General features: G+C 46.4%; 1 protein-coding gene across 1 annotated transcript; it reads left to right on the forward strand.

Annotated features, from left to right (window-relative positions):
• Positions 1–4,737: 4,737 nt before the first annotated feature.
• Positions 4,738–7,921, forward strand: LOC123117869 (receptor-like protein EIX1). The gene has a single exon (XM_044538534.1). It carries the CDS (start codon positions 4,751–4,753, stop codon positions 7,664–7,666), a length of 2,916 nt encoding a protein of 971 aa, XP_044394469.1. The 5' UTR covers positions 4,738–4,750; the 3' UTR covers positions 7,667–7,921.
• Positions 7,922–15,769: the final 7,848 nt, after the last annotated feature.

A 15,769-nucleotide genomic window follows, 5' to 3' on the forward strand; every position in this document is an offset into this window, starting at 1 on the left:
GAGTGAGCGAATTCAGCAGATAACTTAGGACCTGCTGATCTTTGGCAATCCATGGACCATACAATGGATTCGGCTCGATGGCCGTGGTCTTGTCCGCCTTGGTGACCTCCACTGTTTTCGGCGGCGCTGCATCGCTGCCGTCGAGAAGACCGGTCACCTGCGCGCCTCGCAGGGCCGGCAGAACTTGCGCTTTCCATAGGAGGTAATTCCCCCTCGCGAGCTTCTCTGATGGAGGCGCGCCGAGGTTGAGGCCGGCGGCGCTGGAGCTCATGGTGATGGCGAAGGAAAGGCGCTAGGGTTCTGGATTGAGTCGCTAGATGATAGGGAAGAGACTAGCTCTGATACCATGTAAGAATTTGTGTAAGCGTTTTCTGCTCCTCGAGGGAGCCGCATCGCATGTATATATATCAAGGCCGAACGAGCCTTTGCCGTAGCGTACAAGTCCAGAGAAAGAATCCCGATCTGGTTCGGTTGAGGAGATAGACATAGCTACGGGAGGTAGATAGAGATAGGAGAGATTACATGAGTTAAACGGTTCAAACTCTAACACTCGTCGGAGGATGAACCGCAGGGAAGGGAGGCGCGGCGCGGTGGGGTAGCAGCACAGGAGCAAGGAGGAAGATGGAGGAGAGAGGATGACAGGTGGGCCCTATATCAGCCTAACAGCTGGGTCAAACGGTGTGAGTTTTCTACACCACATCATCACTTACAAGGCGCCTCATTGTCAGTTTTCTGTCAAAACGTGGTCAATCATGGTTTTTAGTGCTTTAGGCAATCAATTACTCAAAATCGGTGTTTTCAGTAAACTTTTATGAAAACAGTGGTTTTTCGCACTGATCGACGCAATTGTGGTGGTTTTTGGCAATTTACTCGCCTAGCTAGCACTTGGGGTGGCACGCCGGGCAGTTTGCTTGACACTCGAGTAGCTTATGCCAACATGGAAGATCCGGCAGCACAAGGCAGCAGAAGCATGCCTCTGTCCAGGTCTCAGCTTTGGTTTTACAATCCCTAACCAGACAAAATCTCACGCTAATCTTGCTCTCATCGAATGACGAGTGTAATGCAGGAGCATTAGCACTTGCGCTGGCACGGCCGTCGTCGTGGCTCCTTTCATCCCCGAGCTCACCTGTATATTATTTGCAAACAAAATGTATATGCTTGTCAGTGCAACCTGATGTGTAAATGTGCGCAAATATAAAATGGGGCTGGGGAAAACCCTTTCAATCAAAAATAAGTAAACAGAAACACGCTTAAAGAGCTTTAGTTTCTTACACTGTCCGGTCGCTGCAAGATAGCCGATGGACAAAAGAGTAACCACGAACATCAAGCGGCTCCCCTTCATATTCGACCCTTGCTTCTTGCTGGATCAAATGGAAGTGAGCACAGCCTCCTCTCGCCTCATTGTACATATAGACGGAGTACGAGATATATATGTTAATTAATGTAATAATTACATTAGTTTCTAAGAAAAAAGATATGCATTAATTAGTGAGATCATAATCATTAATCGTGAAGAACTTATGCCAACACATTAACGTCGTATTCCCGAAATATGTGAATCTTCCTTATGTCAAGATATCCTCAGTTACTTTGAGGATAGAACATATGAAGTTTATATTGATATATTTTTTGTAATATATGACTTGTATTAGATTGGTCAAATTGACAACCTAGGAGTACTTGCACGCCCTGTAAACTGAGAGAGAGGCAGTACAAGATTTGTACCATAAATGTACATTTATGCTAAACTTTTTTTGCAATTAGATCGCATATTGAGGTACATTTATGTTGAAAATCTCCCCCCTCCGCCCTCCCCACACAAAAAATAACTTTTACTCCCAACTCGGGTGCATAGGATCTTTGTCAATATCAGGTATTTTTAGAGTATTAGTGGCCGTTACGTGATAATTAATTGTGTGAGCTAATCCTACATAGCACACGAACCTGCAACTCAGACGAAGGGATTAAATTACATCACATATCAAGGTACATTTATTGTGTCAGCAATTATGTGTCCACAGATTGGATGCTTCCGATCTATGCTTATGTTCATCAGTGGCAGTTGTTGTTCTCGTGTACGGCCTTCTCTCGCCTCAGTATAAATATAGACGAAGAGATGACAAAATCTTAACTACGAATACTGTATACGTTAATTCCTGTCATAATTAGTTTCCAAGAAAAAAGATATACTTCAGTTAGCAAGAGCATAATCATTGATCATGACGAACTTATGCTGATATGTTATGGTATGTTTATGTCCAAATATGCGAGTCTTCCTTATTTCTCAGAAGATCCCAAATGAATTAGAAGATTATTAGCATAGATGTACGTTGATATATTAAGGTATCTTTATGTTTAAAAATCTTGTAACTAGATGGCATATCAAGTTGCATTTATGTTGAAATCTTTTTCCGGGAGAATGTGGGGCTGATTACCAAAACTATATATTTCTATAGTATAATAGTCGTTTATGATGAAAATTTTGTCATTAAATTGCATAACAAGTATTTATTTACAAAAATGCACCTTGATATGCGATGTGTAGGCGTCTTTTTTTTGTACTATATCGCGCACAAAATTAAGCACCAAGAAATACCTGTTGATGCTGATGCTGGTGTATTGACATTTCTCTTTCTAACATGAATGAATGATTGTACTGTTATTGTACCCCCCAAAGGAAAACCGGAATGCGATTTGAGCGTTTCCGCGTTTCTAGTGCCTCTCAAGTCTCAACTCAACGCAACTCAACGGGCTTCTCAGTTCTCAGCAATATGGCCTCTTTTTTTGTGTGCCGTTGACAGCAAATATGGCCTCTTGTCTTCTGTTCAACACGATACATCTGTCTACACATCATTTCGAAGAGATAAAAAGGTGCACACATCATTCAGAAAACGCACACACTGACACACAAGTGCAATCAGTGTAACCTCAAACTGTATGCGGTCCAGCTAACAAGTGTGACTGACTGCAAAGATGCATTGCACATCCCTGTGCTCATAATTCGCTAGTCTCATGGTGGATGTTCGTGACATCAGATGATCCAATTGTGTACAATCAGCCAGCCAATCAGCATGCGGTGTAGGCGATTAGTTGAGCAGAACAGATGACTAACTGATTGGTTGCAAGATGCACTGCACATCCAATTGGAGCTGCAGCTTTTTTTTTTTTTTGAAAAGGAGGTTAAGACCCCCGGCCTCTTTATTTATTATTCAACATAGGTCTAAAAAGGACATACATCAAACCACCCGAAGCCACCACTCACACCTACAAAACTCGATAATGTGGAGTGCTCTCACTCTCCATATCTAAAACCGGTGCCGTCGCCGATCCATCCACATAATGTATCGGAGCACACGCCGGTGCAGCAGACCTAAAGCATACATCACATGTATACGTTTTAGACGCCGCCATCATCATCGAAACGCTGACCCATTTTCAGGAGAGATATCTGCATCATCCTTGCCAGTCCGTCCATCCGTCAACACCACCACGGCGCCCAACGGCGCCACCACCCCGCGCTCATTCGTCTAGGCGCGAAGATTCTGAAAGATCTGTCGTGCATAGCACCTGCCGACCAGACGTGACACAGCATAGCACCTGTCGGCCAGGCATGACTTGACATCTCCATCGAAAGCTTCATGCAAGACGAAGTCGCTCCACCTCCTACCTCTGTCTTTCAGTTCTGCTCCACAAACGATGCTCCCAAGAGAGAAAACGACACCGCAATACCGCCATCGTCCGATCTGGAAGACCAGATCCTAGAGTTTCCCTCGGAGCAGCACAAGTGGGTTGGCAGTAGTTACATGGCGTTGCCTTCATTAAGGTAACGACGGAGAACGCCGCCATCGGCTCGATTTTCACCGGCAACTATGTCTTCCCAACTCGCAGCCGGAACTAGACGGCGATCTTGAGATCCGACTATTCAGCCTCAGGCCGACCACCTCCGACGGAGGAGATGGCAGCGGCACCGGCCAGATCAGATCTGACCGAAGGCGCCGCCGACTAGTCAACCATGGCAGGTGCAGCTGTAGTGCAGATCACATGCAGTGATCGAATGCTGTCTTCCTCGTATCATATTTCTTCTTGAAAGTTTTGGAATTCTTTTTTTGGCTCTGCACAATCGTGATCACTGAACCACAAAAGGTGTGTGCTTGATGAGCTCATTCTGCATAACTAAAAGATTGGCTAGTGGAGTACTAATATAACTATACTGGACATGCAGACACAGTTTCTTTCTGCGTTGTACCTACTTCTGGAGGTAGAGACTTGTCAATTGATGTCTCGATCGTTTAGAATTCCAACCCATTCATCAGGTCCAATTGACGTCATCGTCTTCATGCTATTAGTCAGTTAGTGCTCTCATGGTCGATGTCCCTGTCGTTCGGATATGCTCGATGACTACATTCTGCATATGCTTGGAGACAACAGGGTCTTGGAAAAGGAAAAAGAAGAGGAAACTTGGTGGACATGGACAGAAGCAGGCTTTTCGACAGGCCGCCGGTCTCCTTTTCGTCGGTAGACATTTTCATTTCCTCTCCACTTGTAATCACATCATGACAAGCAGGTCAGTGTCCCGGAGATCTCGTTCAATAATATATCAAAAACTCCGTGAACATGGACCGAACTTGGAGTTTTTTATTTGTTGTTGGGAGAAAATAGAACACTTACTTTTGGATGGCTTGGACTACATATATCATGCCATGGCATAGGTATGCAACTGAAAGATCATAGATCCACTGAAAGAGCCCCAATGGAGAAGCGTCTACTCTCCAACATCCATTTGGTAACTATATGTGCAATTCTCTTGTTTACCCGAGCCAAGAGCTTTGTAGAGTCATCATCATCATCATCCTCTAGCCACTCAAACAATACGGTCACTAGATGTATCGCCGGTGAGAGGTCCGCGCTTGTCGACTTCAAAGCAAGCATCTCGGACCCTGCAAACCTCCTATCATCTTGGAAGGCTGATGACTGCTGCAAATGGAAGGGTGTCCATTGCAGTAGTAGAAACAACCACGTCGTCAAGCTCGATCTCCCGGGCCATGGTTGTGACTACAACGACGTTGATATGATGATGCAAGTGCTAGGAGGCAACATTAGCTCCTCGTTGCTTGGTCTACAACACCTACAGTATCTCAACCTCAGCTGCAACGAGTTCTATGGGGTGCAAATACCGGAGTTCCTGGGTTCTCTCCACAAGTTGAGATACATCGACCTATCAAGATCAACCTTCAGCGGAAGGATTCCACCGCAGCTCGGTAATCTCTCCAACCTACGATACTTAAATCTTGGCTGGGCAGATTACACATACTCCATGGATATCACTTGGTTGGCCCGATTAACTTCCCTTGAGCAGCTCGACCTGAGCGGCACGAACCTCAGCACAATCGTCCAGTGGCTTCCGGTGGTGAGCATGCTTCCATCTCTAAAAGTTCTTCGTCTTAGCGACTGCAATCTTAGAACTGACTCTTCTTCACATCAGATTTCAAATCTGACTTCTCTTGAAACACTTGACCTTTCCTACAATTTCTTCAATACAAGTATCACACCCAACTGGTTTTGGGGTTTGACTAGCCTCAAGTATCTAGATATCTCATGGAATGGTCTCTATGGCCAATTTCCGGACGAGATAGGCAATATGACCTCCATAGTAAGGCTTGATTTACAAATGAATAACCTTGTGGGCATGATATCATCCAACCTACAGAACCTATGTAGCTTGGAAAAATTCTATGCACGTGGAAACAACATCAGTGGAAGCATAACAGAATTCTTTCTGCGCTTGCCTAGTTGTTCATGGAATAAGTTGACATACATGTCTCTACCTTCCAACAATTTGACAGGAAGCCTACCAACCAAACTAAAACCCTTAAGCAACCTGACCGGCATTATTCTTGGTAGTAACAAGCTCACTGGTCCTGTGCCACTTTGGATAGGAGAGCTCACGAAGCTGACTGAATTGGACTTGAGCAACAATAACCTGGAGGGTTTCATAAATGAAGGACATTTATCAGGCCTTGAAAGCTTGGAAAAGTTGTGGCTGTCTAATAATTCCATAGCCCTCGTACTGAATTCGACGTGGGTTCCTCCTTCCAATCTAACAGATATTGGACTTCGGTCATGCCTTCTTGGGCCAAAATTTCCATTGTGGCTTAGATGGCTAACACGTCTAGACAATCTTGATATCTCAAACACGAGCATATCTGACAAGGTGCCAGATTGGTTTTGGGTAGTGGCTTCCACTGTGAGAACTCTGAATATTCGACATAACCAAATTATCGGTTCTTTACCATCTACAATGGAACATATGAAAGCAACTGCAATTGATCTCAGTTCTAACCAGTTCAATGGCCCAATACCTAAGCTTCCCATTAGTCTGAGTGAGTTGGATCTTAGTAGAAACAATTTAGTTGGGCCACTACCATCAGACTTTGGAGCACCGAGTCTAACAAGACTGATTCTATTTGACAACTCCATCTCTGGCACAATTCCTTCTTCATTGTGTAAACTGCGATTACTACTTCTGTTGGATATCTCCGAAAATAAGCTAACTGGACAAATTCCTGATTGTGCTGCTATTACCTCTGAGACAAACATAACAAGTATGAGTATCAACAATCTAAGCTTGAGAAACAACAACCTCTCGGGTGAATTTCCTTCATTTCTCCAAGACTGCCCGCAACTCTCCTTTCTTGATCTTGCACACAACAATTTCGTTGGAACTTTGCCAACATGGATAGGGGATAAATTGCCATATTTGGCTTTCTTGCGACTACGATCGAATAAGTTTTATGGTCGCATTCCGGAGGAACTTACACAGATAGTTAATCTTCAGTATTTGGACCTTTCCTACAATAATATGACGGGGATCATACCTAAATCTATTGTTAACATCAAAGGGATGATACTAATGCAAGATTACGATGATTCATTTCATCGTGCTTTCCGTTATGGAGAGTCGATTATTGGTCCTGGTGACATGATCACATATACCGAGAATTTCACGGTAGTCACAAAGGGCCAAGAGAGATTATATACAGGAGAGATCATATATATGGTGAATCTTGATTTATCATATAACAATCTTATTGGAGATATTCCCGAAGAAATCGGCAGTCTTGTCGAATTGAAGAACCTAAACTTATCATGGAACACCTTCAGCGGAAAAATTCCTGCGAATATTGGCGCCTTGGCGCAAGTGGAGTCACTCGACCTATCACACAATGAGTTGTCCGGTGGAATCCCTGCCAGCTTATCGACTCTCACATCATTAAGTCACTTGAACCTGTCCTACAACAACCTGACAGGAGAGGTACCATCTGGAAATCAACTGCAAACACTTGAGGATCCAGAATCTATTTATATTGGCAACCCGGGCCTCTGCGGGTCTCCCTTGTCGCAGGAATGTTCACAACCCGAGCCAACTCCGGCTACCGTGGAACACCATGAAGATTTGAACGATGTGGTCTTGTTTTTCATCGCGATGGGTTCTGGATATGTAATGGGACTCTGGGTAGTCTTCTGCACCTTCTTGTTCCAGAGGAAATGGAGAGTTAAGTGGTACTCCATTTGTGATGGCTGGTATGACCGGGTCTATGTGCAAGTGGCAGTTACATGGGCTTCTTGGACAAGGAAAAAATGTGCAGAAGCTGAGAGCGATCACTAGCTCACGCTGGTTTTCCTTTTGCTATCATGTAGAGTGTGGGGATTTTACCATGTATGAATGTATAGCACCGTGCTACTTTTTTTTTCCACAGATACATGTATTTGAGGATTATGCTGTAGAATAAGGTTTGGATATGTAAAGTTGATGTGTAATGAATAATGCCAGGGGTAGAACCGGATCCCCTGTTTCGGGTGTGTGTGTCAATGTGTTTAGTTAACTGATTCTCAAGCTCTCAATCCAACCAATCATGTCTGTTCAGATAGGGCCAGGATTTCTGAAAGACAGAATTTGGTCTGCGCAAGGCGTAGGATTTTATTGTGTTGATTCTTACTCTGGATGCAGTATACTGGGCGCGGACGTGATATCTTCACTAGATAGACATGTACAGGGTTCAGACTGTTAGATGTGTATACTCCCTTTTCGGTATATCCCTATTGTATAAGGGGTTTTCTGCACTTTAACACACATGTATATGTAATGGCCTTTGGCCCTCAGGAAATGCTAGTTGCTCATTATCCAACATGGTATCATGTTAGGCTAGCCTCTCCTCCTCGCACGCTGCAACTCCGTGCTCCCTCCTCCTAGCCTCCCTCGCCTCCGGCTGTTTCTGCTCGATTCCGTCCGCCCAGGCTCGATTCTTGCCGGCCCTAGCTTGCCTCAAGCCGTCGCCGCCGCCTCCGCACCCATCCCGTCCGGATCCGCCACTTGCTGCTGCCCCGTTCGACCTCGGCTCGGCTCGTTCCACGGCCGTGCGGCTCCTTCCCCGGCTCAAGCGTGCTCCTGCTGGTCTCGGGTGCGTCCCCTCTGCCCGTTCGGGAGCTCCTCCTCCCGCGCCGGGCCGTGCGGCGCGATCGGCCATGCCACTTCTTCCTTCCCGTCGATCCTGCTTTCCTCCGCTGCTGCCTGCCCCTGGCCTCTGCTTGCCAAGTCGAGCGAGCGGACATGCGGGCGTGCGCGCAGGGGCATCCAGCGAGCGAGCGGGCGCTCGATCTATTGAGCGCTTGATTCCGTTTCGATCCAGATCAGGACTTCCTGTTCCCGTTGACTCAGAGAGAGAGAGAGAGAGAGAGAGAGAGAGAGAGAGAGAGAGAGAGAGAGAGAGAGATATCTCAGTATGTCATCTTCGGGCTATGTGGTTGTTCCCCGCTGCTCGGTGATCTTTGACGGCACCAACTATACTGAGTTTGTGGGCTTCATGCACATCCATATGCGTGGACTTCTTCTATGGGGTGTTCTGTCTGGCGAGGTCCCTTGTCCGCCATGTCCTGCTGCGCCTGTGGCCCCAATTCCACCCGTGCCGCCAATCCTTGCTGCTGATGCTTCTCAGGCTGACCGGGATGCTGCCAAGGCCCTTGATGATGTTGCGGTTGATGCTTATGATCAGCAGGTATCTGCATATTCTGATGCTCTCTCTGTCTATCGGGATGATCTGTGTGCTTATACTCAGTGGTGCAATGATGATGCTCGGGCTGCTGCTGTTCTCACAGCGAGTGTTCTCCCGTAGTTTGCTTCGGAATTCATGGGTCTCAGCACCGTTGCAACGATGTGGTCCTATCTTTGTCAGCGCTATCAGCCCTCTAGCGATGCTCTCTACCTCTCTGTGGTGCGTCAGGAGCATGCTCTTCAGCAGGGTGACTCGTCTGTTGATGAATTCTATTCACAGTGCTCTGCCATCTGGCGTCAGCTTGACTCACTGAGGATAGTTGTTTGTGGAACTTGTCGTTGCTGTCAGACTACGCGGTCTGACTTGGAGTTTCAGAGGGTTCATGAGTTCTTATCTCGCCTCCGCTCTGAGTTTGAGCCCAGATGTGCTCACTTGCTTGCTCGTGGTCGTGTTCCCATCTCGGAGGTGCTTGCCGAGCTTCGTGCCGAGGAGACTCGCCTTCGCTCTGTTGGTTTGCTGGTGGTCCCGTCTGTGCTGGCTGCTCGGGCTCCTGTGTCGTCTGCTTGCCTCACTACTCCGCCGCTCCTGCCTACTCCTCCAGGGGGGTGAGCCGTCCTCCTTATGCTGAGAAGGGCACGTCGCACCATGACACCTTCTGTGGTTACTGCTCCGGGCCAGGTCACCCAGAGTCTGATTGTCGCCAGAAGAAGCGAGACCAGAGGTGCTCCTCCTCCAGCGGGCCTCCTGTGTCTTCCTCGGCTCCGTCACTCACTGACCAGGACATTGTTCGCCTCAAGCGTCTTCTTGCTTCCTCAGGCTCCTCTTCGACTGGCTCTGTTGCTGCCGTGACTGCATCATTGTCATCACATGCATCTACACAGTCAGGTACATCTTCGTGGGTTCTGGATTCTGGAGCCTCCTTTCATATGTCTTCTGATTCTTCCGCATTGTCTTCTCTCCGACCTCTTGATTCGCCTGTTAATGTTCTTACTGCCGATGGCACATCTATTCCTGTTGCTAGTCATGGTATTCTCTCCACTCCATCTTTTTCTGTTCCGGGTGTTTCACATGTTCCTCGCCTTACCATGAATCTTTTTTCCGCTGCCCAACTTACTGATTCTGGTTGTCATGTCATTCTTGATACCGACTCTTGCTCCATTCAGGATCGTCGCACCAAGGCTTTGGTTGGTGCTGGCCCTCGGCGCCGTGAGTCAGAGGGTCTTTGGGAGGTTGACTGGCTTTGTGTTCCTTCTGCTGCCACCACTTCTGCCAGCTCTCATGCTCTTGCTGCCTCTTCATCTGCGTCCTTCCAACAGTGGCATCATCGACTTGGTCACATCTGTGGCTCTCGCTTGTCTGCCTTAGTTTGTCAGGGCCTCTTAGGGTCTGTATCTGGAGATGTCTCCTTACATTGTAATGGTTGCAGACTTGGCAAACAGACTCAGTTACCTTATCCTACTAGTGCGTCTGTATCTCAGCATCCTTTTGACTTAGTTCATTCTGATGTTTGGGGTTCTGCTCCCTTTGATTCGAAAGGTGGTCATCGCTACTATGTTTTGTTTATTGATGATTTCTCTCGCTACACTTGGCTCTACTTCATGAAATCTCGTAGCGAGGTTCTCCCTATATACAAACGTTTTGCTGCCATGGTTCACACCCAGTTTGCCACGCCCATTCATACCTTTCGTGCTGACTCCGCTGGAGAGTATATCTCTCAGCTGTTGCGTGGTTTTCTCGCGGAACATGGTACTCTTGCCCAGTTCTCCTGTCCCGGTGCTCATGCTCAGAATGGTGTTGCCGAGCGAAAGCATCATCATCTGCTTGAGACGGCTCGTGCGCTGATGATTGCTGCTTCCCTTCCACCCCATTTTTGGGCTGAGGCTGTTTCCACATCCACCTATCTCATCAACATTCAGCCATCGACTGCTCTGCAGGGTGGCATTCCTATGGAGTGTCTCACTGGTCACTCTCCTGATTACTCAGCTCTTCGTATGTTTGGATGCGTCTGCTATGTTCTTCTTGCCCCCCGAGAACGCACCAAACTGACTGCTCAGTCAGCTGAGTGTGTTTTCCTTGGCTACAGTGATGAGCACAAGGGCTATCGATGTTGGGATCCTGTGGGTCGTCGCTTGCGCATCTCGCGTGATGTGACTTTTGACGAGTCTCGTTCTTACTACCCACGTTCTTCTTCCTCGAGTTTCTCTGTGGATGACCTTTCTTTCCTTCTCCTTCCCGATACACCCTGCTATGTGCCTCATGTGTCACCTCTTCCTACGGCACCTCTCATTCCTTCCCATTCACCACCGACCCCGTCTTCTCCATCCTCCTCCTCCACCTCTCCCCCATCCTCTCCAGTACGTCGCCCTCTCTCACCGTTTCCTCTCCACTATACTCAACGATCTCGTACTGAGGATGTCTCCTCTGACGAGCCTTCCACCTTTGGTGCACCTCCTCTCACACCTCCTCTGGTTCATAACCTCCGTGCTCGGCCTCGCCCTCCGCTTGATCGCTACTCCCCTGATCGGTACGGTCTCTCTGTTTTGACTGAGCCCACTTCCTATCGCACTGCCATGACTCAGCCTGAATGGCAGCTTGCGATGGCCGAGGAGCTTGCTGCCCTTGAGCGCTCTGGCACATGGGATCTGGTTCCCCTCCCTTCCGGTGTCCGTCCCATTACCTGCAAGTGGGTCTACAAGCTTAAGACTCGCTCCGATGGTTCTCTTGAGCGCTACAAAGCTCGTCTTGTGGCCCGTGGCTTTCAGCAGGAGCAGGGGCGCGATTATGATGAGACATTCGCTCCTGTGGCTCACATGACCACTGTCCGCACTCTTCTTGCTGTGGCTTCTGTTCGTCAGTGGTCTATCTCTCAACTTGATGTTCAGAGCGCTTTTCTCAATGGTGAGTTGCGTGAGGAGGTTTATATGCAGCCACCACAGGGGTACTATGCTCCTGATGGTATGGTCTGTAGACTTCGCCGCTCCCTATATGGTCTAAAACAGGCCCCTCGCGCCTGGTTTGAGCGCTTCGCATCTGTGGTGACCACCGCTGGTTTCTTGCCCAGTGACCATGATCCCGCACTGTTTGTTCACACGTCTCCTCGTGGTCGGACTCTTCTCCTTCTCTATGTTGATGACATGATCATCACTGGTGACGACACTGATTACATTGCCTTTGTTAAGGCTCGCCTTCGCGACCAATTTCTTATGACTGATCTTGGTCCTCTTCGCTACTTTCTCGGGATTGAGATCTCCTCGACCTCTAATGGATTCTACATCTCCCAAGAAAAATATATTCAGGACTTTCTTGCTCGCGCTGCTCTCGGTGATGAGCGCACGGTTGTGACTCCTATGGAGCTCAACGTTCAGCTTCGTGCCACCGATGGTGACCCTGTTCCTAATCCCACTCGCTATCGTCATCTTGTTGGCAGTCTTGTCTACCTTGTTGTTACGCGTCCTGACATCTCCTATCCTGTCCACATCCTGAGTCGGTTTGTTTCAGCCCCCACCTCTGTCCACTATAGTCATCTCCTCCGTGTTCTACGATATCTTCGTGGCACGATCTCTCAGCGCCTTTTCTTTCCCCGCTCCAGCTCTCTTGAGCTCCAGGCCTATTCTGATGCTACCTGGGCTAGTGATCCCTCTGATCGATGCTCGCTGTCTGCTTATTGTGTCTTCCTTGGTGGCTCTCTTATTGCCTGGAAGACCAAGAAACATACTGCCGTTTCGCGCTCGAGTACAGAGGCTGAGTTGCGAGCCATGGCGATGTTGATGGCTGAGGTGATCTGGTTACAGTGGTTACTTGAGGATTTTGGTGTGTCTGCTACTACCTCCCACTAGTAGGAAACAGGGCATTTCTCCCGGTTCGTAAGGGCCTTTAGTCCCGGTTCATGAACCGGGACTAAAGGGTCGTTACTAATGCCTCCCCCTTTAGTCCCGGTTCTAACACGAACCGGGACAGATGGTCCTCCACGTGGCCGGTGCGCTGAGCCCAGGCAGGGGGGCCTTTGGTCCCGATTGGTGGCACCAACCGGGACCAAAAGGCGATGTTTTTCTTTTTTTTAAGAAAAAGTGGCTGCTTTAGGGGTTTTGAGGGTTATTTTTAGGTTGTTATTAGCTAGCTAATAGAGAGAATTGTCCTTTCTTATATATTCGTCCTTTGTTTACCAACGCTGCTGCTATGTTTATTTCACCCGCTGATATAATAACTCATGCATTCTCACATCATACATCATCATATATAATAACAAGTCCTACTAATCATGCATCATCATACAACTTCTACTTGTTATTAACAATAAGTCATACGATCATCATCCTCATAGTCATCGAACCCAACCCTACATAATTGTTCTTAGCACATGATCATCAGTATCAGATAGGACCTAAACACCCTTAAGGTAAAATAGCATAAAATAATATAGACCCCGACTCTCCATTATGAAGAATGGAGATCATCCTGTCTCCAATTCTTGCGCTTCGCTGCCTTTTGCTTCCAAAAAGCTCCTTACGACTGTCCATACATTTTTTCCATTCTTTGATTGTCATGTCTCCACTTCTTTTAGAAACCCGGTATGGACAATTCAGATTCGTAGGAAGACCTGGTTGTATGTTCAAAACATGAAGGCTACCGTGCGTATACATCAGATGAGGCACACAATCATTCGGGATTATCTGTTGAAAAACATAGTAATAACTTTGTAGTTAGCAATGATGTACTAGTTTTAGAAGTGTGCAAAAAGATGCATCGGATGTCGTAATAGTAAACAATCTTACCAGGGTATCTCCATGGTAGTTACCGTAGTTCAACACGTGCACTAGTGGCACGTATTGACCATAATGTTGAGGAGTTCGATTGTAGACATTGTAATTCTCAAGATCAGTACAAAATGCGATCAAATGATTTTTCTCCCTATAAGTTAATTCGGAGCCATCGGTGTAGTGAGTTTTGTCTACCATCTTCCGCACATTCTTTGAAGAATGAAAATAAGATGTCAATGGAAATAAGATGTCAACTATTTTGAAATAAACAATATAAATTACTTAATAATTAACTATGTTAAGCTCACATGGGGGAAGAATTGGAGGTGTATCCACAAGGACCCAAATCGAAGGTCTGTCTTGCTCGATTGTAGGATCACCAAGATCCATGGTGACAAGCATACCCTCATCAAAACCATACATCTTGCAAAGTGCTTCCCAATTTTTGCAACCAAAATGGGTTACACTCTCAGCATTGTATAACTTTACTTGAAAATCCACACCATGATGGGTCCTTAGGAGAATTTTTTTGGTTTCCACACTTTCATGGTCTTCAAAACCCATCCTCTCCAAGACATAGCGTCTTGCATAGCATGGGATAAGATAGTCGAATTGGAAAAGATGAAAAATACACGTTAAAATAGTTGAAGTCGTGCTTAATTACGAAAAAAACTATTGTCGTCATTGCGTACAGTATGAACATCGAAGGTCTCCTAGAGCTTAATGCTGAAGCGCCGATCTTCGTCCAGCTCAATGAACCTGTCGTACATACCTCGGTCGTCGTGGCACCAGGCGCACTCCCCCGGGCGGTTTTCGTCGTCCGAGTATGACATTTCCGGACTATGTTCATAATTCAAATATTAAACTAGATCATTACTATTAATCATGGATTAACTACCGGTGATGGTACGTAGCTCCTCCTTTCATTCCCGAGTGCATTATTACACCAAATTGTCTAGCACACGGGAATGAATGAGAACTTTTCCAATATGAGCATTCAATAAGCAAAACCAAATCATAAAATAAGCAAAACCAAATTATAAAATAAAGTAGTATTCAAATTAGCATGCATTCAATTATAAGCAAAAGTACATCATCTCTTGGTGTTCGTACATCGTCGAATATTATCACTAATATAGCATCACTAATACAACTAGAACCGTAGCGCCCGACGGGTATCGTCGCGGGCGGTGGACACCCAAAGATAAGGAACCATCACAGGATCATAGCTCCAGTGAGATCCCTGAAGAATCTGCCAGGTATTGTCGAACCTGCCCTCTAATGCAACCATGTAGCGACGGACGTGCTCATCCTCCTCGCTGACACGGTGACATACCACCTCCGCGGTGTCCGGAAGCCTCGGCACCGTCACTGGCCCACGCGACCGCCACCAAACAAGGATCGAGTCAACAACGGGCTGCCTCCTCACCAACCTACGTCCCCCAGAAGGTAGCACCTCCCAATACCAGCCCGGCGGAGCCCAGTCTCGAACATGACCCTGATCAAGCAGGCCTCCACCGCCGAGTCGACGACGACGAGGATGCGGGATAGGCATCGCCGACGTCGATGCGGGAACTACTTCTATATATAGTTAAATAAAGTAGTTTTATTAATTAAATCAACTAGTTCAACTACTAAGCACTTACTATAAATAAATAAAGTAGTACTTACTAAAAACAAACTACTTCTATATATAGTAAAATAAAGTAGTTTATTAAATCAACTAGCTAGTTCAACTATATATGAAGCACTTACTATAAATAAAATAAAGTAGTACTTCCTAAAAATAAACTAGTTTAACTATAGTTCTATTATTTTTCTAACTAATTATATTAAACACTTTCTCTTCTTATTTTTTTCATTTTTCCTCTATTCTAAATATGAACATATTCATAAATGACTTATATCATTCACAATTTTCCTATACATACACAATAAGTTGACAAAGAAAATACTATGAAC

This window comes from Triticum aestivum, chromosome 5B (genome assembly GCF_018294505.1).
Source record: "Triticum aestivum cultivar Chinese Spring chromosome 5B, IWGSC CS RefSeq v2.1, whole genome shotgun sequence".
NCBI classification, from domain to species: Eukaryota; Viridiplantae; Streptophyta; class Magnoliopsida; order Poales; family Poaceae; genus Triticum; species Triticum aestivum.

Excerpts from the sequence above, each read along its gene's own strand:
- LOC123117869 (XM_044538534.1), top strand. The coding sequence starts at position 4,751 with ATGGAGAAGCGTCTACTCTCCAACATCCATTTGGTAACTATATGTGCA.